Source organism: Seriola dumerili, unplaced genomic scaffold (genome assembly GCF_002260705.1).
Source record: "Seriola dumerili isolate Sdu_G_001 unplaced genomic scaffold, Sdu_1.0 BDQW01000036.1, whole genome shotgun sequence".
In the NCBI taxonomy this organism is placed as follows: domain Eukaryota; kingdom Metazoa; phylum Chordata; class Actinopteri; order Carangiformes; family Carangidae; genus Seriola; species Seriola dumerili.
In genome coordinates, this window is record NW_019174291.1 from 156,263 (window position 1) to 183,034 (window position 26,772).

Sequence of the window (26,772 nt, forward strand, 5' to 3'; positions counted from 1 at the left end):
CTTTACCACTGCTGACCCGCGCAACTAGCGTGAGAAGAGGTAGGCCTCAATCTTATTTTTAAACTTATTTTGCATCATAACTATCTTACAAACTGAACAAACAATGCATGGACTACATAACTTCCATGCAAAAATAGAGTAACGATTGCAGCTATAATATTCTGGGAGTTAAAGTTACTTGTCCTGCATCATTTGGCGGGACGTTAGCTACCGTTACGCTAAGAAGGTTACCAGCGTTAGCCACATAGCGAGAACCAGAAGCTAATAACATTCATAGCAAATATTCTAGTGATAGTTTGGTCTTGCAAATAGTTAAACAGACGAGGGTTAGTCATAAACCTGGGCTTGCATGGTTTATAGATCTGTAGTGGAACAATGTATAATGCTGCACTGTAAATCCACCGCTGCTAGCCTAGCTAACCAGCTAATGTAGGCTGTTTGGCTGAGACTGCCGCGCAACAGATATCGATTTGAAACTTAGCAAGAGGCAGTGTTGTTAGCCGTACTTGACAATTTTGTACTTCTCTGTTTTCTCAGTAAACAAATTTAGACGAAAAGCATCTGAAACAAAATGAGTGTTGACGTGAAGAAACTGAAAGTGAACGAATTAAAAGAGGAGCTCCAGCGCCGCGGCCTGGACACCAGGGGCCTAAAGGCAGACTTGGTGGAGAGATTGAAAGCCGCTCTGGAGGCAGAAGCTGAGGCGGATGCTTGATCGCCGGGGGAGCAGGAGCAGGAGCAGGAGCAGGAGGAGGAGTACAGCCAGGACCAAAAAGACAATGAAGAAGATGAGGATGATGGAGATGGAGAGGATGCCCAAGTGAGACAAGGTGTTGATTCTGTTTCTTTAGATATTTTTCTCTCCCATCAGACATTGACTTTGATTATATTTGTGCTAGTAAAACTAAGCAGTCCGTTGTCTTTACCCTTATTTAAATTATAAATTAAACATTATAAAATAATTGGCAGACCTTGCATTTTATGTGTAATTTTATGATATGTGCACTTTTTATAAACACACTTAGCTGCATCGGACCAATATTTTAGATTTAAATTCTTTTTACTGACTTGTGACAAAGTTAACTTAAGAACCACATTTTGTAACCATTCATAGAACTCAGATTAAAAAATTGTTCACTTCACAGGTATTTTCCAGGATTGGAAAGTATTTAATTAATTTGAATAGGTAAAAATGCACTTGCAGTTAGTGATAAGGTAAAGCATAGAAAGTGTCAAAATCATGAAAGTTCCACAAGAGTGCATTGAGTTTATACATTTCTGTTTTTATGCATGTAAGGGAAAACTAAAAGTTTTGAATCTCCCTTTTTCATTTTCAGAAGCTGATGATTATGGCGATGATGATGGGGATGGGGATGGTGAAGGTGATGGTGAAGGTGATGGTGAAGGTGATGGTGAAGGTGATGGTGATGGTGATGGTGATGGTGAAGGTGAAGGGGATGGTGAAGGTGAAGGTGAAGGTGAAGGTGATCTCCCTGAAGAGGAAGACGAGGGCAGAGACTCAGGCGGTTACTATGAGGAGGAGGAGCCAGAGGGCGAGCCTTACGAAAGTCAACCCACTTCAGACTCGGGTCACAGCATGCCTGACTTCACAGCAGATGTTGATATACCCAAATCTGATATGATGCCCGAGGAACAGACTAAGCCTGTGCTGGAGCCAGAGGAGAAAGTTGAGAGCAGACAAGGTGATTTTCAGTAGTTTATCAGCTAAAGGTGCAATATGAAACCCTATCATGTCCTGTAGTCAAAGTGTTTTGTCTACAGGTGCATTTTGTGGATTTGTAAATTCCAAGAACTTATGACTTTCAATGATTTTACAAAATAAGATGGTTTGATTTGATCTTTACCTCATTAAAATTCACCATTAGTGAAGTGAAGATAAAAATACATTTGAGAGTTGAGAGGGAGAAAGAGAGTGTTTTTTTTTAATGGTGACACATGTCAAATCAAGGGTGGCTCAATGACTCAGCGGTTAGTACTGTAACCTCATAGAGCAAGTTGGAGTTGGTGTGCAGTTTGCTTTGCTGCTACCTTCTTCTCCTGAGTCATTAAGATGTATATTAACAATCTCAGACTTAACAGACAGCTTCTTAGAAATTCAAACTAAACCAAGAATAACAGTAAAATTAAAACAGCTAAGACTTTCCAAATCAAACTGCTTTCACGTGTAGTTCTGCAAGGGAATTTAACAGACTTAAGGTCTGTTAAATCAAAGAACCTACACATAGTCTTCTCATCCATGTGTTTTCACTCATTTCTCCTGATAAGATTTATTTTTAATTAGTTTTAGTTTGTAACATCCCTTGATATGGAATAACTTACACCTTCATCATTCTTATGAGTACATATAGTTAGGTGATGTCACGTCATTCATAGCATTGCTCGACATAACTCTATCATAACTGTCTCTCAGTGCAGAGTTTTAGACCTCTAGCAGTACTACGTAGTTGTTTTCCCTATGAGTGGGTCCCTGTTTTGTTTCTCGTGCATGTGCACCAGGATGCATATCTGGCACAGGTGACACAACACACAGCCCCAGCAATCATGGCACACCATTCCATGATCAGCAGTTGGTGCTAACACGCCAAGACATGCTGCAGTGCACCAGCAAAGGCAGGGGAGAAAACTGCAAGCTAGTGAACATGGATGTAAACAAACATAACTATATTTAAATGAAACATAACTTTTGTTTGTTTATAAGAAAACTCCATAGAGCCCCTTGTGAGTCTCTGTCTGCAGAGTCATAGATGCTCATTTTCAAATTTTTGTGATGCTGTCAAAGAAGTCTCCATCCAACTGTAGTTAGCGGTGGTTTTTATGTCGTGTCTAGCCCAAGGCACAGAAACATCTCTCCACTACACTGTTATCACAATGACTTATTGCAGATATGCTCTTATTGATGACCTACTTATTACTGCTTGACAGTTGTAACACTGAACATGTAGCTCACTGTTTTTGTACTTTTATCATTTAGAAATAAAAGTGGAGGTCAAAATGGAAGATGACGCTGAGGCTGCTGAAGACAGACAGCAGGATATTCACAAGACAGAACAGCAGCGTGAGCAAGATGGCGCAGGTCAGGCCGAGCAAGTCAAAGTGGAAGCTGACAGGGGTGGGCACTACAGCCGTAAGAGACCGTATGAGGAGAATAGAGGCTACGGCTATTATGAACACCGTGAGGACAAGAGGTATGCTCATCATAAATTGTGATATTTTGCATTTAGGCTTCCAGCTGGTGTTCCAAATAAGCACAACATGACAACACACTAACAGAACAATAAGTGAAATGCATGTCATTGTCAATGTAAGTCGCCGTAAATGCTGTTAACCTCTTACCTCCCTTATATTGTACAGATCCCGCACACCGCAACCCCCTGCTGAAGATGAAGAAGAGAACATAGATGACACTCTTGTCACAATTGATACATGTAAGTAAGAGGATAAAATAGGTCTCTGCCCAAGTACAGATGACTTACGAAAAATGTAGTCACAGCTGTTAAGAATTGCCGTCCCAGCTGGAGCCCTCTAGCTGTGTGCTGACTGCCTTCTATTCCTCAAGCATTTGCCTTCACAATTTAATTTCAGTTTAGTTCTTTAGATTCCAATTCACTTATTAATATCATCATACAATAATAACATTTCTCCAAAGGTCAGGTCCATGACTATCAAATATTTTCTATAACGACCTAAAATCAATCAATCATGACCTCTGTTTAGTTGGCGAATCAACTGACCACAGTGTTTTGTATTTAGACAAGCCATGGGTTGTGTGTAACCTGTAATGATAGTAAACATTCTGTTTACACCATTTATCAGAGGAAGAGAAGGGAAATCAGGAATGATCTTGCATCTCACAACTCCTTAACAACGGCTGTAGACAGATGCTTTTACCCGAACATGCTCCAGAACCTCCAGTGCCCCTTCTACTAGTGTATTGCCAGACATCTGCTTTAGAGATATCTCTTTTGAACATGTTTGCACATTTTACAATCACGTTAGTACATGGAAAGTATCACACGGATGTGTAAGGCTGCAGTTTGGGCACTGCAAGCACTGACTTTAGAGAGAAACAAGCATATTGTAAAGAAGCATTTTAGTGTCAAGGCTTGTTCAAGTAACTACTTGCCTCATACAGTCACATAGCTTTAGCAATGCATATTTATGTCACGTTTTGCATTTAAAATTATGCATATGTGGTGCCAGTTTTTACAAACATACATTTACTATCTGTTTTGGCTTCTTTTCAGACAACTGCGATCTGCACTTCAAAGTGTCCCGCGATCGCTACAGTGGTTATCCATTGACCATTGAAGGCTTTGCTTACCTGTGGGCTGGCGCACGAGCTACACATGGTGTCACCCAGGGTCGCGTGTGTTATGAGATGAAGGTAATATACACAGCATGTCATAGAATCTTGCTTTAATGGAGAATTTCCTCTGGTGAAACACCGAGCAACTTTAAATAATCCTTTTCTGTATACTATGTCTACACATTACATAGTGGACCCTTATACATGAGACGGGCTCTGTGTTGTTATTTTTGAAACAGTGTATGAGCAGTTTGTTTGTTTCTGCTATTAACATACAGTATCTTTACACTTAAGTATCACATTACTCTTTAGGCCTTAAAACTGATGTCTATGCAAACACCATATGGGAACTATTGGAGACTAGCAAGGTTGGGAAGACTTTCAAACAATATAGGCCATCATCCTTATACAGATAAACCAAGAAAGGAGATAATATCCCACACTGTCTAACAATGAACTCAGTTTTAACACCCTGTTATTTTACACAATTAAGGAAATTTTACTTGTTAAAAAAACTCAACTGCATTAAAGCTTGTTAGCTACCTTCTAGTGTTATGACTTGTTCCTTTTTAGCACTAAATATTTGAAGAAAGTCTTCTCAAGGCCTGATTTTGAACTGACTTGTCTTCCATTCTTCAGATCAATGAGGAAATTCCAGTAAAGCACCTGCCCAGTAGTGAGCCAGATCCCCATGTGGTCAGAATTGGATGGTCCCTCAACTATTGTGGCACTCAGCTTGGTGAGAGGAGCAACTGTCCGAAAAATCAAGATGTTTGGCGTGGATGAATTTTTGTTGAAACAGAGAACTGTGGTCTTAAATAGAAACAAATGCATTTCATTCTGTCGTGTTGTAGGCGAGGAGGCCTTCTCCTTTGGATACGGAGGAACAGGAAAGAAATCAGCTGACTGTAAGTTTGCAGACTTTGGGGAGAAGTTTGGTGAAAACGACGTCATCGGCTGTTACATTGTAAGTTTTGGCAACAGTGATTCAATTACTTCATCTTCTTTTAATATAGCATCATATATGGATAAAATGGAATAAATTTGATTAATTCATAATTGATTTTGTGGTTTTAACAAATATGTATGCTTGTTTTTCTCCATGTAGTTGACAGTATACTATTAACAAGTTAAACTTAAGATGCTACTTTGTGCCTCATGACCGTTATTTCAGGACTTTGACAGTGGTGATGAGGTGGAGATAGCCTACTCTAAGAATGGTGTGCCGTTGGGAGTGGCTTTCCGGACAACCAAGGAGGCTTTGGCAGGCCGTGCCCTGTTCCCTCATGTGCTGGTGAAGAATTGTGCTGTTGAGTTCAACTTTGGACAGAAGCGGGAGCCTTACTTCCCCCCACCAGAGGGATACACATACATCCACAATCTAGGGATGGAGGACAAGATCAGAGGCACGAAAGGACCTGCCAGCAAATCTGAATGCGAGGTAGAGCAGCATTGAAATTAAATGTTTATGGCCTTTTTTGCCCACAAAAAATTGATACAGATATTTGGTACATATTCTATAAAACTTATTTTCCCCTTTTTTTAGTTTGGTTTTTATTTTTTATAATATTAATCATAGAGAATATAATTAGAATTTTGTTTTGGCACAGAAAAATACCGTAATGTTAGTTGGAATACATCTCAGTAAACTGATCTTAAAGGAGCTATTTGTAAGGTTTACTGTTGCTACATAGCCAACATTAGCATTAACAGCCGTTAATTTACTAATCTAGATGAACTGCAAGTTCTTTTCTCCTTTTCTCGCCAAGAGCTGTCTCCAGCGGTGGAAAGCAACACCAATCTACTAAAGCTAGATGTTAACCAGCTGGTCCAACAGGACTGTCTTGTGACTTTCCAATACCAAGTCAATGTAGCTTCCAGTCTGCCCTGAAGAAGTAGCGCTGCACGGTGTATTATTACCTCTTGCGCTGTAAATCTGATGCAAACTGAAGCTCTTGGCAAGACTGGGAAGTAAACACCTGTTAATAGCTCCATCAATCACAACATTTAGATTTGCAGATTTAGATTTAAAGAGATGAAATAAATGTTAGATCACACATATTTGTGATTGATTTTAATGGGAACTGGACTTATGAAGTAAAAATTGATGCAGAGTTAATTAATTTTCTATGTTAATGTGTTGCAGATCTTGATGATGGTTGGCCTGCCTGCCTGTGGAAAGACTACTTGGGCCATAAAGCACGCAGAGACTAACCCTGAGAAGAAATACAACATCCTGGGCACAAATGCCATCATGGACAAGATGAAGGTTGGTTTGGACCACCACTCCCAAACAAAACAAACATACACAAAAGGGTTTACTGACTGTTCGTTCTGCAGGTGATGGGTCTGCGTCGCCAGAGGAACTACGCTGGGCGCTGGGATCTTCTGATACAGCAGGCCACCCAGTGTCTGAATAGGCTGATTGAGATTGCTGCCCGCAAGAGACGCAACTACATCCTCGACCAGGTACTGCCCTCCCACCCACACTCTGCCTTGATTATCGCCACAGTCAGTCAATGTGCCCTGATGATCACTCTCTCTAATGGACTATTTATTTATCTTTCAGGGTGGCTCTGTGTATTATAGAGTAGAAGAAGCATTGTTCACCCTCTTGTCACTTGCTTGTCATGCATTGTTAAAGAAAATGATTAATGGCTCTCATAAGTGACAGAATATTTCATGTTTTCATTCCTCAGTATATTTGCACTTGCTATTTCTTGTCATAATACAGTATTGTTTGTCTTGTGAATTCAACAATGTACAAGTAAACCATGACTATGTAAAGATGTTGAGAAACAAGTAAGCTCTGACTGGTGAGTAAGAAAAACACCTTCTGTTGCTAATTTAATAAGACAGAGTTGATAGCTTTTTTAAAAGCTATTTTTAAGTGAGATACATGGAACTTTTGAGTGTGTTTTTTAATAAATTGACCCTGAAGGTAAGTAATGACTAACAGGTTTTAGATTTTCAGATCCTTGTGCTCAGCAAAGTGAGAAAAGGTAGGTGGGTCTGGCAGTGGACTGTGGCTTTTCAGTGGATACTGTGAGTATGTGCAGGTAGGTTATATCTGTCTGTTGTTGTCTTGAGTGGGACTAGAATCCGTATGAAGATGAGGTAAGTCGAGGTAAGTTTGGAGGGACCCGTCAGAATAGGAAGTTGTTTTTGATGTGGCATGCTTTTGTAGTGTATCAGATTGATTGTGGCATAACTGGCAGTTCAGAGAGGGAGAATATTCTGTTGAATTGAAGAATTGCCAGCGATTTGGTTTTATTTGTAGATGTTGTTAATGATAATGTTGTATCAAAGATGGCTGTAGAGTTTGGTGGTAGGGTGCAACATTGGGAATCAAATTAAATGTATGCAATATTTTTTGAAGTTCTTTGTAATGTTGGTATACCTTTTAAGGTGTTAAACAAGGTAAACGAGTCTTCCTGTTAAATTGTCAGATGCCGTTAGTGACTGAATTTGTAAAACTTTTGTAAAACCATTTCCATGATATTTGGAGAAATCATTTAATATCCTTATTATTCCGATGTCAAATAAATATTGGTGTGACATTAGCATAACATTACACTAAAAATCAATAGTGTTGTAGTGTCTCGTTGGTCAGTGTAGAAACCGCTGGTTACTGTTGAGTGAACAGCGATTGTTTCATGTAGGTGGTACTTTTGTTGTTTTCCCATTCAGAAGCTTTGCTGTTGTGTGGTAAAGTGTATATAACTGCTGGTGACAGCACATCCTCTGTTTGAATAACATGACGCAGCATGATGCTCACTTTATTCTTATCTGCATGTGTGTAGATCTGCAGCAGTTTGAAATCTGAACTTAACCTCTAAATTAGCATAAAGGGTTTATCATTAAGATCAAGTTCTGAAGTGGAAGCAGTTGCAGATTTAAAAACACTCACTGATGTGTTAAGTGTTTTGAGTCCATATATCAATTTCTTAAAGTGAAGTTTGGATGTGTCAGTGAACATGTAGAGTTCACGATATGCTGGATTAGTTGGTACTTTGAAGTGTGGATAAGCTTTGCAAATAGCAGTGATAGAACAAGATGTTGGAGTTTATGCATAAATTCCACTTCATGTAATTTTATGGAGGAAGTTTGTCTAACATGATGAAGCATATCATGGAGCATAGTATAAGAATGCAGCACTTTAAATGTTCCCAGTTTTCATAATGCTACAAAATGGCTAATAGTAAAAGTAGACTAAATCAAGTATGGCATGGCAAGGTAAACAGAATCTATTTTCTTTATTTCAACATGTAACCAACAATAACTATGAAAAACCTTTTCATTTATGAGAAATGGCAGTTAGGTTTGTGTGTGGTGTTTTTTGTTTTCACCATATATATATATATATATATATAAAATATAGATTTATATTTTCCTTACCCAAATAGTCAGCAAATAAAGAGTAACAGTAATGTGTAAGTATTGCAGGACACCTTTGGAAAACATTGCATGTTGTATCTAACTTTGCATTTACATTGTTTGTTTTGTTCTGCAGGGGCAGAATAGCTTTGGTCATAGTTTGTGATGTAGCATTTGGACAAAAGGCACACCTCATACGTTGGCAATTGCTCTCAGTATCAAGTAATAACTACAACATTTTTTCAAACATGTTCACAATGCAGCAAATTGTCCCAGCTTGCAGAGATAATTGAATAAGCTACTAGGTAAATATCAGTTTTTATGATCAACTGGTCAAAACTCACTTGTCTAATATGTATAGTCAGTTTAGATGTTCTTGGGGTCCCTCTATGTCCATAATTGCCATTTATCAGCAGTCACTGGGTACCTGGATGCACAGACAGAGGTAAGTCTGTGGAGTGACGAGAGGCCTCTAGCACTTGAGTAAAAACGTAGACTGACATCCAAGCCAAACCTCTCTCACTTCATTATTGCAGGGTTCCAGCTTCCTTCCAGTGGAAAGCCATTACAAGTAAACAATAACAAACAAGCTTCTACTTCTTTCTTGTCACCATTGCTAGACAAATGTATATGGATCAGCAAGGAGACGAAAAATGCGTCCTTTTGAAGGTTTTCAACGCAAGGCTATTGTAATTTGTCCCACGGACGAGGATTTAAAAGAACGAACATTAAAGCAAACCAATGAGCAGGGGAAGGATGTGCCCGATCATGCTGTTTTAGAAATGAAAGGTAGGAATGCTGTGGAAACAACAAATAAAACACCAGATCTACTTTTTACTTTTTCTATGTGTTGTCTCTAAAATCAAACTTGGAAGATTCCCCCTACCCCCTTCCCCTATCATAGCCTTTGGCCAGATATCAGACTTGGACATTTTTAAACAGTCCACATGAATTTGATTCTTCCTTATTTTTGCCCTCTATCTGCCACTTGCCATTCAGCTTACTTCTAATGCACTGCAAACTGAGACTTGAGACTTGGGCCTTGTTGAGGTCATGTAATTGTAGAGCCATTATTGCACAATTGGCTTCCCGGAAAATGATATTTCCAAATGGCAAGCTTACAAGCAGTCACATGCTCAAGTTGTCGGAAGTTAATTTGTAATAGCATTACATCAACTTACCTTGGTTTGCAGTGCTGTTTCCTCTTCTCACCAACCTTCTAGTTGTCCTTTTTGTCCCCCTCCCCACCTCTACTGAAGTCTCCTCCCTTCCCTGTGTCTGCTTAAACAAATGTTTCCTCCATGTTCCTCTGGAGGTTATGTTTGTTCCCTTTACCCTGCCCTCTGCTTTCATCTATCTGCTCTTAGTTTCTCTATGATTTCCACTGCCTCTGTATGGTCGTAATTATTTTTCATTTTGTTTTCCGGTGGTGTGGCTGCTCTGGTCTTCACTACAACCCCCTACCCCTCTCTCTCTCCGTCTCTCCATCCATCTCTTGCTGGATGGGCTGTCTCTCTCTTCTCCTCCTCCTGTGGTCACCTCTGTCAATCTTCAAGCCAACTTTACTATCCCCGAGGCTTGCGACTTCCTGGAGGCGGTGACGTTCGCTGAGCTGCAGCGAGATGAGGCTGAAAAGCTGTTAAAGCAATACAATGAAGAGGGCCGCAAGGCTGGCCCGCCCCCTGAGAAACGCTTTGACAACAGGCAGGCTGGGTTCCGCGGCCGCGGCGGCGGTAGCTTCCAGCGTTATGATAACCGTGATGGGTCCCGTGGTGGCTACCAAAACCGCAGTGGAGATGGTGGCAGTGGATACAGAGGAGGTGAGTGAGGCAGTTGGCATACCTCATACCATGTTTGTTCTTGATCCCTTAAATCAATAGTATGTTGGTTACATTCAAGTCACATGGCTACATGTCTTTGTCCTGTAAGATGAGTGTTGAAGGTTCTTTAACAACAGGTAAGGCTGTAACTGGGGCGTGTATGTTGGTATACACTGAACCTATGTGTATTACTGTTGCAAGATAATGTCTGTTTATTTGGCAGGCTACAACCGTGGCAGCTATAATCAGAATCGTTGGGGCAACAGTTACCGTGATGGAGGTTCTGATGCACGCGGTGGGTATAACCGCAACCAACAGTCAGGAGGAAGCTATAATCGCCCAGCCCCTTACAAGGGAGGATACAGCCAGGTACTGGGCATCACCTTTATGTGTAAAATTTGAGAAATGATCAAATTAAACAACCTAATTTTAATTTTAAACTAATCTATCCTCATGAATTTTTTGCTTCATCACCAGGGCTACGGCCAGAGCTACAATCAAGGGTACAACCAAGGCAGCTACAACCAGAATTACTACAGCAACTACAGTCAGTACCCAGGATACAGCCAGAGCTACAGCCAGACACCTACCACTGCACAGACCTACAACCACCACCAGCAGCAGCCACAGCAGCAGCAGCAGCAGCCACAGCCACAGCAGCAGCAACAGCAGCAGCAGCAGCAACAACAGAGCTACAACCAGCAGTATCAGCAGGTAGTTGAAGAGTAATGACAGTCAACCCAAATGGGATGATGGAGTGAGTGATGGGGCCGTCAGAGGGTACAGCTCTGCGCTAAGCTAGGTCAATAGGATCCTCAGTTGACTTGCCAACACTATGGACAGTGACACAGAACCAAACCCGCCATTTTGTGTTGTGTTAAATAAAAATAAAAAACCGCAAGGCAGTGACCGTGGTCAGCATGAATTCAGTGCAGTTACAATAGATCTTATTTTTTAGATTTTATTTTATTTATTTTTCACTGTAGAAAAATGAATCAAAACTGCTGCACCTTTCTAATTTATATCCTGTATGCTCTCGTTTAATTTTCTGATTGTCCCATTTGACACAAGACGAATGAGGAGACGAAATCTACGCACGCTTTCCTCAAACTTTTTGAAGCCACCTTAAAGTTTTAAGTCTGCAGGAGTTTAATGTTTCATGCTCATAAGATTTAGGGTGGAGTATTCTTTCTGCTGAAAATGACCTGCTGCGTTGCACAAAATGGAAATGCAGTGACAGTTCGCTTAAAAAAAAAATGTTAACTTGTTTTTCTTTCTGTTTCTCCCCTCCAGTATGCTCAGCAGTGGCAGCAGTACTACCAGAACCAGAACCAGTGGAACCAGTACTACAGCCAGTACGGCAGCTACCCTGGACAGGGCAACCAAGGCTCATCTTCTGGTTCCCAGTAGCTTTGCCCTACACCTGCATCCACCTGTGTCCTAAACACCTCTGACCTCTGCAGAAAATCGATTTTTGTACAGTTCCACCTTATGTCATCAACCATAACTGTCTCTGTCTGGTTTAACATCGTATCCTTTATTCCTCACCAATCAATGTACACCTAAACTGTATACAGTTTGATGTCTTTTCATTTTTTTTTTTTTTTTTTTTACTGAATGAAGTCTTACTCTAAGCAGTGACTGTGAGGTGGTAGATGATAGGTATCAAAACATTTAATGAATGTTATCATTATGCATTGAATGTGGATGTCTGTTGAACTGCAAACTCCACATTTCCTACAGATTGAGGAGGTAATTGTATATTTCTAGGATGCATAGTGTGAAGAAGAGACCGGGCGGGAAAAATACAGCAAAGCCTGATTAATTTTGCGTGTTTCGAGAAGCTTAACAAAGAACAAAATGCATGCTTTTTACCTTCATGACCCTCTTTCATCTCGCTTTTTATTTTTCAGTTACCGAATGAGAACGTTTTATTTACTCTGATAGAATTTGAACATTATGGAACATTTTTTTTATAGGTGTTGATAATGTAGTATTTAAGCGTTAATCCAGTCTTTGAGAAGAATATTTTGCCACTCTTGTTGAGTAGTTGTATGTGCAGTTTTTTTTTATCACATTGTGATGGCTGTTCATTGAGTCCAGTAGTTAAATCCTGTTCTTTCAAACCCATTTTTTTCTACCTGAAAATGAAAATCTGATTATGACCAGTTACCCAAGCTGTGTTCTTGTCTTTATACAATAAATGCAATTGTATACGCCTGTAGCGGTTAATATGATCCTTTTTTCAAGCACAATACATACTGCATGATTTATCATTGTTGGAGTATTTTTTTCATATTCAACAAAATTGAAATCACGGACAAAGGACAAAACGAAGCATTTAGTTAAAAATAACCATTGACCATATGACCATTTTGGAGCATACATACAGTTCCAGTGCAGTCCTGCTGAACCTTGAATGAACTTCTGTAGAAATTTGAAAATCAAATGTAGTCAGGGCAGGAAATAAACAATTTCTTCTAGTTACCATGGCTTCACAAGCTCCCATCACCATTTACCGACCAAACTAGGAGTGGGTGATATGGACAGTCTTAAGACATTCTGTATAAATTTACATTGCTTTTGATAGCAGTAGAAACTTTCTGGAAAATTGAACTGAGAAACAAACCAGAATGCCAACTCAAGGTAGCTAATCAATAATGCAAAATTCCAGTAAAGCCAAGATTGCCATAAAGACAGGGCTTCAATGATATGGAAAATTGTCTGGCCTTTTAAACTAGAGATAATGAACAAATAGACAACCATCATATCACCCAATGCAAAGCCAAACAAATAGAAATTCTTAGTTTTTACCCGCTTACTTTCCAAATTGATGAGCAAAGTTGTCATAATGTAGCTGCCAAAGTTAAAATGAACCAGAATTGTATTGAGGTTAGTGTTAATTTCCTACCCTGCATTTATAATGATTATATTTGATCAGGAAAACCTTGTGGATTGAGGTTGTGTAGAATCTTAGCACCAGAGAACCAAGGCACGTGTTCTAAAAACAAAATGAGGTGTTCATAAATTACAGTATAATCAATGTTCAGAGCCTAAACAATAAGCCAAACTAATAAGACTGACAAAAATAAAATTAAAAACAAGTCACAGGCATACTTGAAACGTGAAGGAGTCCATTTATAATTGCTGGCACTCTAAGGTGAATGGCCAGTAAATCTCATCAGTTCAACCAGTCAGACACAGCTCTGTCAGAAACGTGGTGGTGTCTGAATGTTTTTGTCCATGTGGGGAAATGTTAGACAGTAGCGTGCTCAGTCCGGCTCTCTGCTCTTGTCTTTATAGAGATGCAGCTCCTCCATCTTCTCCTGCAAGAAGGAAACAGGCATCGAGCAACCTCGGGCTCTTGAAGGCAACGTGTTGACCTGCAAAACAGAAAAGGTAAAAATTCAACATCAAGAAAATTATATAAAGGGTAGGTTCATCAAAAATCTGACAAAAAAAAAAAAAAAAAAATCTTACTTCACGCTAGTGGTTTAGAGCCACGCAAAGTTTTTGCTTTACCTTTTTTGTTCTCTTTCAAACCTCACTCAGGGCTGCACCTTCTGGTGTGTCAGAGGACAGACCAATTATCTGAGCTGCATGATCCAGCCTGTCCCCCTTTATAAAACTTTGCAGGTTTTGAGAAAGTACTTAGTAAGTAAGTACATATTACTCCTGTCCTCCAGCAGCTGCACTGGCTTTCTGTTAAACACAGTATTGACTTCAAGATTCTGCTTCTCACTTTTAAGTCACTTCACAACCTAGCACCTCCGTATCTCTCTGATCTACCCCATATCTGCACACCTGCCCGTACCCTTACATCTTCCTCCTCCATTAACCTCTCCGTACCTCCCGCCCGTCTGACTACCGTGGGGTTTAGAGCCTTCAGCCGTGATGCCCCCTCGACTCTGGAACTCTCTTCCACAAGACATCTGTAATATTGATTCTCTTCCTATTTTCAAATCCCACCTCAAAACACACCTCTCTCACAACTCCAACACCAGCGTTTATCATATTTATTTTCATGCAATTATATTTTTCTAATTTATTTTGTATTTTATTCCCTGCACTTGTATTGTATCTCTTACTGTGTGTTGTTAGGCGTAAATAAAATGTACTTTCACCTTTGAATTAGTCAAATGTAATTCTTGAAGTCTTTGAATTCTCCTTTATACTTAAAAACTCAGTAAAGAAAACCAAAACCATGGGCTTGGAATGTTTGTTGGTAGGGGTGAGTTGGCTAAGGCTACATTTCTCAGTTCTCTATTGTAAATGAAACAAATTTACTTTCAGAACGGACAACGTGGATCAGCCACCGAGTGAAAACACAAAATACACTGTCCCACCTGCGAGATGCTTCGGTCGTGGGAGCACGACTCAAATCCTTACACTTGACACTCGACAGATGATACATTACTTGAAGAGTCTCTTGATTCTATCTGTGCAAAGCATTCCAGGATTATATCATACCCCTGATATCAATGCAACAGCTGTTGACACAGAATTGGTTCAAGACAAGTGACAAGTGTTTTCTACACTAAAGCTAGTAGTACAGGCCTTATAGTCCCTTTAGTCCCTTTTTAAATTACATTTCTACCTTGTTTGTGTCTGTAATCTTGGCTCAGTGTTCTGACCTTTTGGTTGTGAAATGTGAAGCTACTTTGCGGAGGAGACCAGTGCAATCAACAGGATTGCAGAACAGCTACCTTTTTATTTTGGGTACATTGTTTTTCAGCTTGTGTACAAAAACGCTGATGTCTGGTAACAGGTTAAGAGGGAAAGAGGCTTAAAAGAAAATTATAGCCTCAGTGTGTAGAGTTTAAAATGTTCTGACTTTGACAGAAATTTTGTTGCTTTGAAACGGGTTAGTTCTAAAGACAAAATGTTTGCTGTCAAAATCATTTGAGAGATGCCATCATCATACAAAGATTATACACATGGAGGCTTTAAATGACTTTCTGCTACTTAGTGAATCAGTCATCAGTCGGATTTAAACTACAGATTTTAGGATGTGCTTGACATTTACAGGAAAATTACAGTAGTAGGTAGGAGAGTCATATAAAGTAGTAAATGTACTCTCCAAGCTGCCAGTATTGGTGAGTGACTCAGTGTTTCACTGATGTGAATCAGTGCTGGAAGCTCATACTGTGTATTTTTTCTACCACATGAGGTCACACCAGGGATTTGGACTTTCACACTGATGTTAAGTTAAGCTTTGTGACGTACAAATAGGGTGAAAGGTCAGAAAAGGTCAGGAAATCCTGCAGGATGAATTTGCAGGGACTCGTGTCCCGTCTCACCTTTCTATCTGGGGACGAATATACAAGAGAGTTGTGGTTGTTTCGCCTCTTGTCTTTTTTCTCAGGTGTCCACACCCCAGGATCTGTCTGAGTGGAGCGGTCCGACAGCGTTGAATCACTGGTGTTGTTTTTCCAGACCGAAGTGCCCTTTTCGTGTTCCGTCTCGTTACTTTGCGGGAAAACGAAGGCCTCCTCCTCCGAACCTGGCGGAGAACAATACACATTAGTGCATTGTGTTTAAAAGTCATTTTATAGGGATGGAATTTTATGTGTGTGTTTTGTGCACTGTATATGATGGAGAAAGGACGCACTCCAGCTGTTGCCCTTGGTTCTTAAGTCAGGGGCGGGCGTGCACGGGCAGGAACCCGTTGTGTTTTTGTGTTTCTTCAAGCACTCCATCCCCACCAGATCTCGACAGTGTCTGTGACAGTTTATCCCGCAGTCTGAGAGACAGAGAAAATGTTCCGACTTTAACAGAAGCGCTTTTATTTTAAAGGATCAGTTCACTTAAATTACAGGAGGTCTGTGAATTGAATGCTTTTAGCGCCACGAACCAAATGACTTTGACATGGCAGAAGAAATCTCAGAGACAGACGGTGTCAAAACCTGGACCAAAATCTTTCTGGAGGTCGGTGACAAAATGTTTCTTTGAACCTGAACCTGAACCTTTAACTTATTTCAGCATGTATCAGGCGAAATCTTGCCCTGATGAAGCCGATTACTTTTCGCTGAATGATGACGTGACATGGATTGTCATATTAGAATTTAATTTCTGTCTTTATGATCTTACCTTTACAGTGGTAGCCCTGCTTGATGACTCCCCACAGCTACAAGAGGGCAGACATGATATGTCATATTACAGTTTGATTGGCCAAAAAAAAAAAAAAAAAAAAAACATAAAACCACAAACATGAAAAACAATGGATACTAACAAAGCCTCCACATGTGTCACAGAACGTTGGCCGTTTGTATGTGGTTTCATGGAAGTTATGCACGTCTTTGAAGTTGTAGCCCAACTTGGCACATATAGACATTCCCCTCATGAAGTAAGAGGTGATTTCTTCACGGCTGATTTGTCCCTCCCTGGGCAGAAAATTTTCCAAAGTGCAACACAAAAGTGAGTAAGTGAGTCGAGGTTTTTACAATCCATTCAACAACTCATGATGTATCATGTTCTCTCTGTTCTGCAGCCACGTCATGGTGAGAGGCCTTTGTGTGTGCTGCAGCTTCCTCACCTGTCAGTTTCGTGAGTGCAGAAGGAGAAGGGGAAGTTGGCTGCTATTTTCTCAAAGTCCTCCAGTGAAATGTAGCCATCTTGGTTCTGGTCGTAGTTTTTCATTATGGACTGCAGGGGGCAACAGAGCAATCAGACAGTCAGTTGCACTTGAAAGCTGTTGGTTAGTTCTGCTTAATCCTGCCAAATAATAAGGAAGTGAAAGACAGGAGGTTGTTGCAGAGTCACATACTCACATCCACCATCTGTTTGACGTGTTTAGATATGGTGTCAGGGTCGAGCCTGGGGGTGACTCCTGATCCCCACTCTGCCACTACAGGTGGTTTAACTGGAGCTACAGGCTGTGGACCGACAGATGCAGTGATGAGACAAGAAGGACTGCATACAAGAAAACAAGAAAAAAAAAGAGAGCACACCCACCACATAACACGCTTCCCTAACGTATAGCACTTTGATGTGGCTGACTTTGATGTATTTCAGCAGGGAGTCAGTGCTTTTGTTTTGAAGAAGATGTCACACCCACAGAAAGTGTACAACTGTCCCTCCTCTTGTGAAAAGAGGTTAAAACAAGTGTGAGCCTGATGGCGTTAGATTAAGCTCAACTTCAAACAGGAGAATGCAGCTCCACTGACCTGGATCTTGGGGTTCTTGGGTTCCTTGGTGTACGAAAGTTCATATATCTCATCCTCGGTGTAGTATAAATCTAGAGAGAGCTGAAGCATTAAAAGAACATAATTTAAGATGTTCCTCGTGGAATCTTTTTTTATCTGAATATCTTAAAAGTCACCTCCTTCTTTCTCATACCGTGAGCAGGTGCAGAAGGTCCTTGTTGGTCTCGAAGGGCGGTGTGCAGCTGTGAATGGACAGCAGGTCGTTTATGTTGCTGTACAGGTGCTGCAGCTTGCTCAGGTTGATCTTGTCCTCGTCGATGTAGTCTGGCAGGGCCTCATTCAGCGAGATCAGATCCTTCAGGTGCACGCCCAGGATGGGCACCTTGAAGCCGCTGCACTCGTTGTAAACCCGCCGGTAGTTGCTGTAGTTGCTGCGTGAGGAGAGCAGCTCTGTCATCTCACTCAGGGCCTGAAAGAGGAGAAACGTCAAGAGATGGATGATACATGTGGTTCTGTAGTCAGTTCGTAATCAAAATGATCACATAATAACATCTGGGCTCAACAATATTCTGTCAACACATAAAAAAGTGGATTAACAACATGGTCTTATTCCAACATTGTTCTTATTTCGGCCTATAAACGGTGAATTTGAATCTTTTGGGCAATCTCTAAATTAGCTCATGAGTTTAAGGACATAGCTGTACATGCCATTCATGTATGGCATCCTGTATGTACAGTAAATGTTGTTCTCCAATGATCTTCAATGTAACAGCTGTTTGTAAACAGATGAAAATATATATTAAATCATAACCAATTTAACAGAACAACTTAACGACAATAAAAAAGAAAAAAGAAAGAATTACTATAAAGATAAAACAAGAAACCTGAAGAGGGGAGCTGAAGATGTTGTCGTCCCCCCCCCCCCCCACAGGAAAACAGGAAGTAAAAATGTCACTTATACCGAATAATTCTCCAAGTCGCTGTTATACCTGAACACATCATTCCTCTTGCTTATAGATACAGATACCCGTACGTCGCCTTGTTTCATAGCAATGGCTGAAAATTAAATTCAGTCTTCTAATGCCACCAGATCTCACCAAACTCAGATAATTCCAGAGAAGACAGAGGCAACAAATACGCCTGACAAAGCATAGAGAAGTTCAGGAAGGAGATTGATTCAAGACAGTAAAATTTCATCATCATAGGCTTGTGGTGAGGCAGTCATCAAGAGCCTGACTCGTGGTGATGTGTAATATTTCAAATACCTTAGTGATGTCAGGAGGCAGCAGGTTAGAAGTGTCTTTGAGGCGGGAGATCGAGCTGTGACAGAGGCCTCCAGTTACTGCCATTAGAGTGTTAAAGTTTTGCAGAGCCCGAAGCTTCTACAGAGGAAAGAGCAGAGTGAATGTCTGCAGGGTACAAAGCAGCACATTACCCAAAATCATAACTCAAACAAGTACAGCTTTTGGAAGCTAAACAAAAATCCCTCTGAGCCTCTTAGCCGAGTTGTGTGAAGTTTGATCCCTCAGCCAGTTTACCTGAGCCACGTGAATGAACTTGGTGAAGACCTGGGCTCTCTGCTGAGCTGTGTGTCTGCTGAGGATCATCAGCTGGACCCACTGGGAGACTCCATTACACATCATGACCGACCGCTCCAGAGCAGGGTTGTCCCTCACCGAACTTCGCACCACGTAGCTGTGGTAGTCCAGGAACTGGCCAATGAGACAGTCAGGTGGTCAGGCAGGAAACAACATGGCCAAGAGTTCAGCAGTGTTTTTACTCAGGTGAACAACGAAGAAAGAAAGCTGTATCCAAAACTTTCTAGTAAGACATACTTTATTGTGGGTTTGAGTCTGGTGATGTAGGTATTAATAAGTGAATATTACAGATGCTCTTTAACTCTTTTCCAGACAGTAAGTGGTCAAACTATCCACTGGAGATATTATACACCAGCCAAAGCCATTTCGTACAGTCTTGCAACCAAAAAGGTCTTCTTACAAATAGATTAAATCAAAAAACTTATGTCAGTGGTGTGGAACATTAAGTCCCCTTACAACTGTCTCCTTATTTCTACCAAACCCTTGGTAGTCAGAGTATTTCTGTAAAATTGTGTAAAATTAGGTTTTTGCTATGAATTGTTGGTACAGTATCATGTCTTTCTTTATAAAGGGATCAGCCAAATGACATTTGGTATTTTAATTGGCATGTGGTCAGTTAAGCATGTTATAAAATCTTCATGGTATGCACTTATGTGAGTGTTTGTCTTGTGACATCTCTGCAAGCCATGGCAACATGATGAGGCCTCATTAAGCAAAGCAGGAACAGCAAATAGTGACGAGTTGTTCACTGAACTCACTGAAACGTTACAAAAGTTCTTGAATTCCAGGTAGCTGAGATGCTCGGCCATCTCATCTGGCTCCATGTGGTCGAAGATCAGAGACACCTTCCTCTTCTTCACGGAGGGTGAGGGTGCCTGGGATATGCTCCCATGAGGGTTTCTAGGAAAAGAAAGCCAAGCAACAGGATAAAAATAGACATTTTTTTTCTATTTATAGAAAAACGTGTTTGAGTTGTGACCAAATAAGCAAACTGCAATTCCTGCAGGGCATAATGGTGAATCATAATCAAAACATGGCTCACAAGCAGGAGGGGTCGATGAGCTGCGATTGCGTCTCCTCTCCGTCCGACCGAACCAGCGCCCACAGGTCCCCCATGGTCTGCTCGAGGAGGGGGCCTGCCTCGAACACTGCCGGAAACTGGCTGATCCACTGCCTTGCCACGAAGCAGGGCAGAAAATATGTTTACTACCCGCAAATAGAGCAGTATAACCAGTTCTGTCACATACACTGTCAGACAATACGTTCATGTGCCTGGTGTCCTTACTCACCTGACAAGGTGGCAGATCTGTGTCCGCCTCAGTCCTCTCTTGTCCAAGGGACAATCCTTATAAGTGAGAGAAAGAGTCAAGGATCTCAACACACCATTACACTCCTGCACCACTACACACCGGCACGGATCTACTGTATACTTCAAATCTGCTTTGCTGACGAGGAGTGTAAAACAAAGCCATGTCTGTTTCCTGATCTGATTAATAACTGTGGACATGTGATTGGGAGCAGTGCACCGGTGGGACCAGGGTGCTGCGCTGAGCGACAGTGGAGGATATAGGGTTAGAAGTTTCTGGGCGAATGTCTGAGATGGCACGACCCAGCTGTGCATCATCAGCATCATGTGGACGAGCTGGGACCCTCTAGGGCTGGAGAGCTTCCCCTCTGAATCTGCAACCAAAACACAGCAGCACGTTTCACACAACAGGGATTAGTGTGGTTAAAAACAACAACAACAAAAAATAAAAACTATGTGCTGCAGCGTGGCTCAGTGGTCAGTCATGAACCGTGCTGTAGCAGCCATGGGACATGAAGAGTGCAACCCAATGTCAGTCATTGTGTCTCACAGGGTTATTTAAGGTTGCTGGTAAAGAGGAGACAAAGGCCAGAAATATGCTTGAATGGCATGTGGGTGTGGGCATCACTACTTCTCACCCTTACCAAATCAACCAAATAAAACAAGCAACACTAGAGATTTTGAGCTCTTGATCCTTTTTACACCCACATGTAGAAAAAAAAAGCTTTATTGCACGTATTTGCCTGCAGCAGCTCTCTCTCTGTTTAATGAAACATGTGCATGCATGTGATCTGCCTGAACAAGTGGATCGCAGTAGATCACAGAAGTTGTCAGTCACAACGACTGACTGTAAAATATCTAATACTTAGTGCTATTTGAAATCAAAGTACCGTACTATACTCTATGAAAGCTATGTATAGGTATTACTTCAATGATACATTTAGAATGATGTGCCAAAAGGGTGAGTACAACCAAACCACCACCCTCTACAACAAACAAACAAATTCCACTTCCTCCTAGGGGTATCTGAATATTCAGATATTTTGGGCTCATTTGTTTATTTCCTTTTGTCAGCTTTTGACGTCTATTATTATAGATGAAAAAAAGTTCCCTGGAAAAACCAGATAAACCAGGAGAGAGCTTCTGTTTAGACGTGTTACTGCTGGGTCTTTTGCAAATTCTATTCACCATTGCTGCGGCGGCGGAAGGACTCTCAACAAATTACAAACTATCTGTATGCCACACACCAATAGGCACTGTAAGATAGTATAGGCATGTTTTTTTATGATGTGGGAGAACTGACCAATGAAGAGTGAGAGACCACTGAAAGAGAGGGAGAGGAGAGAGACTTGTGTAGTGTAACAGTGCATGGGAATAGCTAGCTGGCCTCTCTAGCCCAACAGAACAAAGCTTGATTGTATGAGACTGCCCTTTGTTTCCCTCCCTCCCTCCCTGTCAGTCTCTCTCACCCTGGATCCCCCCCCCCCTCACTCTCCCTCACATCCCCTCATTATATAATCTGGTTGTGATAAAGAGTAAAGACAAATGACAAACCTTGGGAATGCATGCAAACACACAGAGACAGAGACTGACCAAAGCAGTTTAGGCAGCGCTGTATGAGCTCATCCAGGCTGGCAGCACTGGCGCTGGGAGCAGAGCTGGGGCTCTGCAGGGCCCGGCTGATGTCCTGAGGACTGGGACATGTATTCCTCCTCCGTGGGACCAGCTTCCTGCTCTTCAGCACACCAGGGCTCTCACTGGGTTTCCTGAGTGAGAGAGAGAGAGAGAGACAGAGAGAGGGTGTATATTAGCCTAGAAATAAGTAGAGCAGAGTGTGGTGAGGTAGTGCAGGTCAGCATCTGAGGAAATGCAGCTCCCCACATCTGATAAGCTGTGCTACAGCGCTGCAGCTGCCTGAAACATCATGCACAGGCAGAGAAGCTGCAAACAACTACACAGCTTAATGTGTTTCTCTACTTTAAGCCACTTCAGAGACAGATAATGGTGGAACGGTCCAGAAAATGTTCATTATTAATTACAAATAGGTCACATACTTTTAGTCTAGTTGTAAATGTCACAGTTGCAGGTTTTGATGGAAAGAACTGGTCCAGTTACAGACAGGTGCACCGTATTTTTATTTTTTCCGTGCTTTCAGAAGATTTTTATTGAGAAGTATTGCACATTCGTTTTTGGCTTTGGTAACAAGTGCTAAGAGAGGACTAACATGTTTTGTTTAATGAGGCGACTGCTGTAACTCCTTGCATGAGTTTCAAAAATATAGCAACGCAGCTTTGTTTTACAAGTGTTAATAAATGCAGGTGACCATTTTCAGAGCAACAAAAGTTCTGGTGTAAGTTACTATCACTTGGCCATTGCCTTTGTAGTATTAATACATGCCTTTAAACAGTAGCTACAGCGTACCCTGAAAATCTGAAGGTCAAGCTGAAACAGTACAATATTACATCACATTTAGATGAGGTCAGCTGTAGGCTACAACACATCGCACATGTACAGCAATACTAACTTGCAAGTCATTGTATATCTTCAGTATTTCCTCAGAAAACACCTGATCTGAGTTCACAAAAAGTAGCACAGTTTGTGGCACACACGTTAGCTTATGGTATTATTTACTGCTATATCACATACATTATGGATGGGGTGTGTATGTGTGTGTGTGTGTGGTGGTCGTGGTGGTGGGAGGGCGCCCTTTTTGTCACTCTTTCGGAGAAATGCAATAAAAATTTCTGCACCACAAAATTTCTGTTCTTCTTGTGAAATACTGAATAATTCAATGTACTTAGGTTCCTACAAACAATCTACCTGAGAGGGAAAGAAGATCACTCCTCACAGTTCATAGACACACACTACGCAACCAGTGAGAAGGGGTTAAAATATTACTTTGTCTTAGGGATTGCCATTAAGTCCAACAGATTGGGAACCACTGATGTAGGACAATGTTGATGCTAATTATAGTTCCTTTGCTGGCAATATGGACTTGAAAAGTGCTGACAGAAGTTGCTTTTGGTCAGACACACTGTAGCACATAGACCACACCTTTGGGTACACCCATCAGTGAAGCTGGGCTGATGATGAGTGTGGTCAGAAGTGCAAAAGAGCTTTCCGCCAGAGAAGGCCAATGAACAACGCTTATTTCTTAGAGTGTTAACACGAATGCCCCTTGAAAAGACAAATGTGACTCCAATGTTTCATTTTGCGATTAATGCTTCCTCTTCAGCTCAGGGGCTCAGTTTAGCAATGTCTGACTGTATTTCACAATAACTGATTCTTCTCATGCTTTTTCTCATTTAAACTGGTATCTTTGCTTCTGTTCTGCAAAAGAGATTTGATCTAAACAGTCCTCCTCCCAAATTTTAAATGAAACCAAAGTTCAAAAGAAACCTAATCTTTGTGAGTGTTTCCTAAAAAAGGTAGTAAAACTTGAAAATTTTGTACTTGGGTGTTTCAGATTTTATCCTCATATATCAGTCCAAAAATTGTGCACCATGTAGCGTGGCGTAACCGTCGGTCTCTATACTGCATCTAATGTGATGACATTACCAGGAAACACTGTGAGTTCAGAGAACTGGCGACAAGTTCCCTGAATGACCAGACTTACATCCCCTTCTCTTAACCTCTGTTTGTTTGTGCAGTTCATTTCCCCAGCCCACTCACAGTCATAAAACGCACGCATACAATGCATTACTCAACATACACATGCATCCACACTCCAGTCACATAAAAGCATTTGGTTTTCTTTATGTACAACACATAAATGGACACTCATGGATGCACATTTTCATACAGGCGTACGGGGTGACATTCACTGATCTATTTATACCACAAGCTGCTCTCCTCCCTGTACGTGCTGTTCCACTCACACGTCACAGTTATCACACCACACATCTCCCTCCTCACTCATGCCCAGATCGAGAAACCCTGATGGAGGGATGTCAGTGACGACCCCATCTCTCTGGATCCTGGTAGTCCAGTTCCAGACGGCTGGTTTGGAAACCTGCTTGGCAACAAAACTCCTCCTCCTCCTCCTCCTCCTCTTCTTCGCCTCATTACACCGGCTGGCTACTGAACTCAAAACACTAACACTGAACAGCACAGCATGTACACCGTGAACTGTTTTACATTAAATTTAGGTAAGCCCGACAACACATGGAGACATTAGTGGGAGAAACCAAACAAGGACACAATAAAGGTGCCTGGGTTCATTTTATACCTCCGTCACCTACTACACTCATGCAATATATTCCACTGAAGACCTTGCATCTCATTACATGTTCTGTGAAGTCCTTGTTTAGGATAAATCACTTTCTTTTGACTTCACGTTTAGGACTCACTCTGACTTCCATGTTAGTTGAGAATATGAAGCTCTGAAAACCCTTTCAGAAAGCATTAGACAGTTGATGGTGAGATGACAATCCTGCAACATTTAGCAGATTCCTATTCATTTCAATTAACACTTTTTTGTTCTTCAAGAGTGTACACTATACATCATTTGACGTTCAGAACCCAGGTGGGACTGGTACCCACAATCCCCAGCTCTGGAGCATGATGCCTTATCCATTAGGACTCTGGGCCACACTTAACTGTTTCAAATTGGTCTTTATACAATTTATTTTTTTTATCACTGTAGGTCTTCAGCTAATTAATTGTTTCCATTACAGAGTAATCTATTCATTCTTCTTTTGATTGAAAACATCAATAGATTGTGAAACTGCCTATCATATCTTCCCAGAGTTATGTGTACAGTTATGTGACCAATAGTCCATAATGTGTCGTGTTTTACAGTGATGAAAAAACAACAAATACTGTCATTTGAGAAGCTGGAACAAGTGTGTGCTTTGCATTTTTGCTTGACAAATGATTTTTCCTGTTTTCATTTCTTTATATTGTCCTGTAAAATATACATGAATATCTCCAGATATATCCTTTAGATATCATATAACGTGTAAACTAATGTAGTAAATATACTAAAATCAAAAACATAAAAGATTAATCCGTTATCGCACATTTGGCCAGTTAATTTTCTGACTTCTGATCGATGCTCTTCTTATCTGCGTGCCCTTTACGACTTGTCATCTCTCTCTTTGACTCAGAGTGAATCCAGCTCTGCGTGTCACACATATGAGGAGGAGACACGGTCGATACTACAAACAGAAGTGCTGATGGGGAAATGTTATTGATGTTGTGACGTTTGTCAGGGAAATTCCCACAGAGTGCTGAGCAGGTAACACACAGCACAGCAGTCAGTGATCTCTGTTCTGTGTAACGAACATGGCCAGCTGAAGAGACCGAGGGCTGTTGGTAAATAGAGTGGTGAGCTCCCATGCAAATCTGAACACAATTGGAGTTACTGTTTAGGTATTTGCATTCACCTTTTCCCAATAGTGAGATACACAGCTTGGGTAAATATAATAATTACCCTTCTTTATTTAACAGTGCCTCCATGGAAACTGAAGACTGCCTAAACTTGACGGTGAAACAGAGAATCCTCGTGTGCGTGACAATGAAGGAAAAAACCCCAAGTAGTCATTAATGAACTTGGGTCTGGTCCATCATATTACTGATTTTGTTTTCAGAAGACCTCCCACACCTCCTTTTCCTCTCCGACTCCTCTTTACTTTTTTTTCCCTCTTCCTTCATCCTTGCTCTATTCAAGCCATTCAGGAAACAGCTTCTCCTTTTTTTCTTTGGAAATACCCCTCTCACTCCCCTTCCTATCTGTGTCAGGACTCCTGGCCACAGATCCAGTCCCCCCCTCCCCCCCTCCCCTTTTTCCCCTCTCTCGCTCTCACACTGGCGGGGGGATATGCAAATTCCTCTCTTTCTTTCCTTAATTGATTAATTGAAGCCAGGGCCCTTTGAAGGCCTTGTTTGTGAGCTGCTCTTTTTCTCTTGCTCTTCCCTCTCACAACCTGCGTTCTTTTTCCCTCCACATCAACGAGATGCATCTACTGCACTGAGTAATTCAATCATTAGGTTCAACTTAAAGCTACTGTACATTGAGAATCTAGATTCCAGAGAATCTACAGCAAATATCCATGAACATTTTCACCTGGTCTGTGAGAAGCATCAAGTGTTTGAGACTCCAGCCACAAATCTGTTAGACTGTGAAATCATACCTGTGCAACTACACACACCTGTGATCTCTCTTTCTTTCTCTCTCTCACACACACACACACACACA

At 41.2% G+C, this 26,772-nt stretch overlaps 2 protein-coding genes and 1 pseudogene across 4 annotated transcripts in view; 2 read left to right on the plus strand and 1 right to left on the minus strand.

The window, feature by feature from the left end:
• On the plus strand, nt 1-1,536 carry LOC111216780 (annotated as a pseudogene).
• hnrnpul1 (heterogeneous nuclear ribonucleoprotein U like 1) lies at nt 1,434-12,744 on the plus strand. Its single transcript, XM_022738664.1, has 14 exons — nt 1,434-1,703; nt 2,993-3,206; nt 3,373-3,446; nt 4,266-4,405; nt 4,967-5,066; nt 5,182-5,294; nt 5,502-5,768; nt 6,474-6,596; nt 6,668-6,796; nt 9,325-9,493; nt 10,261-10,524; nt 10,748-10,893; nt 11,002-11,238; nt 11,818-12,744. The coding sequence occupies exons 1-14, from the start codon at nt 1,598-1,600 to the stop codon at nt 11,932-11,934; spliced, it is 2,199 nt and encodes a 732-aa protein (XP_022594385.1). The 5' UTR covers nt 1,434-1,597; the 3' UTR covers nt 11,935-12,744.
• The window catches only part of LOC111216984 (RAS guanyl-releasing protein 1-like), a 17,639-nt gene continuing 2,983 nt past the window's right edge, over nt 12,117-26,772 (minus strand). For 2 of the 3 annotated variants that reach the window (XM_022738666.1, XM_022738665.1), the window contains 16 exons: nt 22,128-22,339; nt 20,836-20,947; nt 20,557-20,619; nt 20,310-20,441; nt 20,026-20,167; nt 19,208-19,381; nt 18,935-19,051; nt 17,863-18,138; nt 17,691-17,771; nt 17,295-17,399; nt 17,060-17,169; nt 16,757-16,907; nt 16,615-16,651; nt 16,136-16,267; nt 15,825-16,027; nt 12,117-13,907 (listed from right to left, as the gene is read on the minus strand). In XM_022738666.1, the coding sequence (XP_022594387.1) occupies nt 13,797-13,907; nt 15,825-16,027; nt 16,136-16,267; nt 16,615-16,651; nt 16,757-16,907; nt 17,060-17,169; nt 17,295-17,399; nt 17,691-17,771; nt 17,863-18,138; nt 18,935-19,051; nt 19,208-19,381; nt 20,026-20,167; nt 20,310-20,441; nt 20,557-20,619; nt 20,836-20,947; nt 22,128-22,339 (2,158 nt within the window). In that variant the 3' untranslated portion in view covers nt 12,117-13,796. The remainder of the gene's footprint in view (nt 13,908-15,824; nt 16,028-16,135; nt 16,268-16,614; nt 16,652-16,756; nt 16,908-17,059; nt 17,170-17,294; nt 17,400-17,690; nt 17,772-17,862; nt 18,139-18,934; nt 19,052-19,207; nt 19,382-20,025; nt 20,168-20,309; nt 20,442-20,556; nt 20,620-20,835; nt 20,948-22,127; nt 22,340-26,772) is intronic. The other variant, XM_022738667.1, reaches the window with a different exon arrangement.

Excerpts from the sequence above, each read along its gene's own strand:
- hnrnpul1 (XM_022738664.1), top strand. The coding sequence starts at position 1,598 with ATGCCTGACTTCACAGCAGATGTTGATATACCCAAATCTGATATGATG. Across the intron at positions 5,067-5,181 it reads CTATTGTGGCACTCAGCTTG|GCGAGGAGGCCTTCTCCTTT; the intron begins GTGAGAGGAGCA and ends GTCGTGTTGTAG. Across the intron at positions 10,894-11,001 it reads ACAAGGGAGGATACAGCCAG|GGCTACGGCCAGAGCTACAA; the intron begins GTACTGGGCATC and ends CTTCATCACCAG.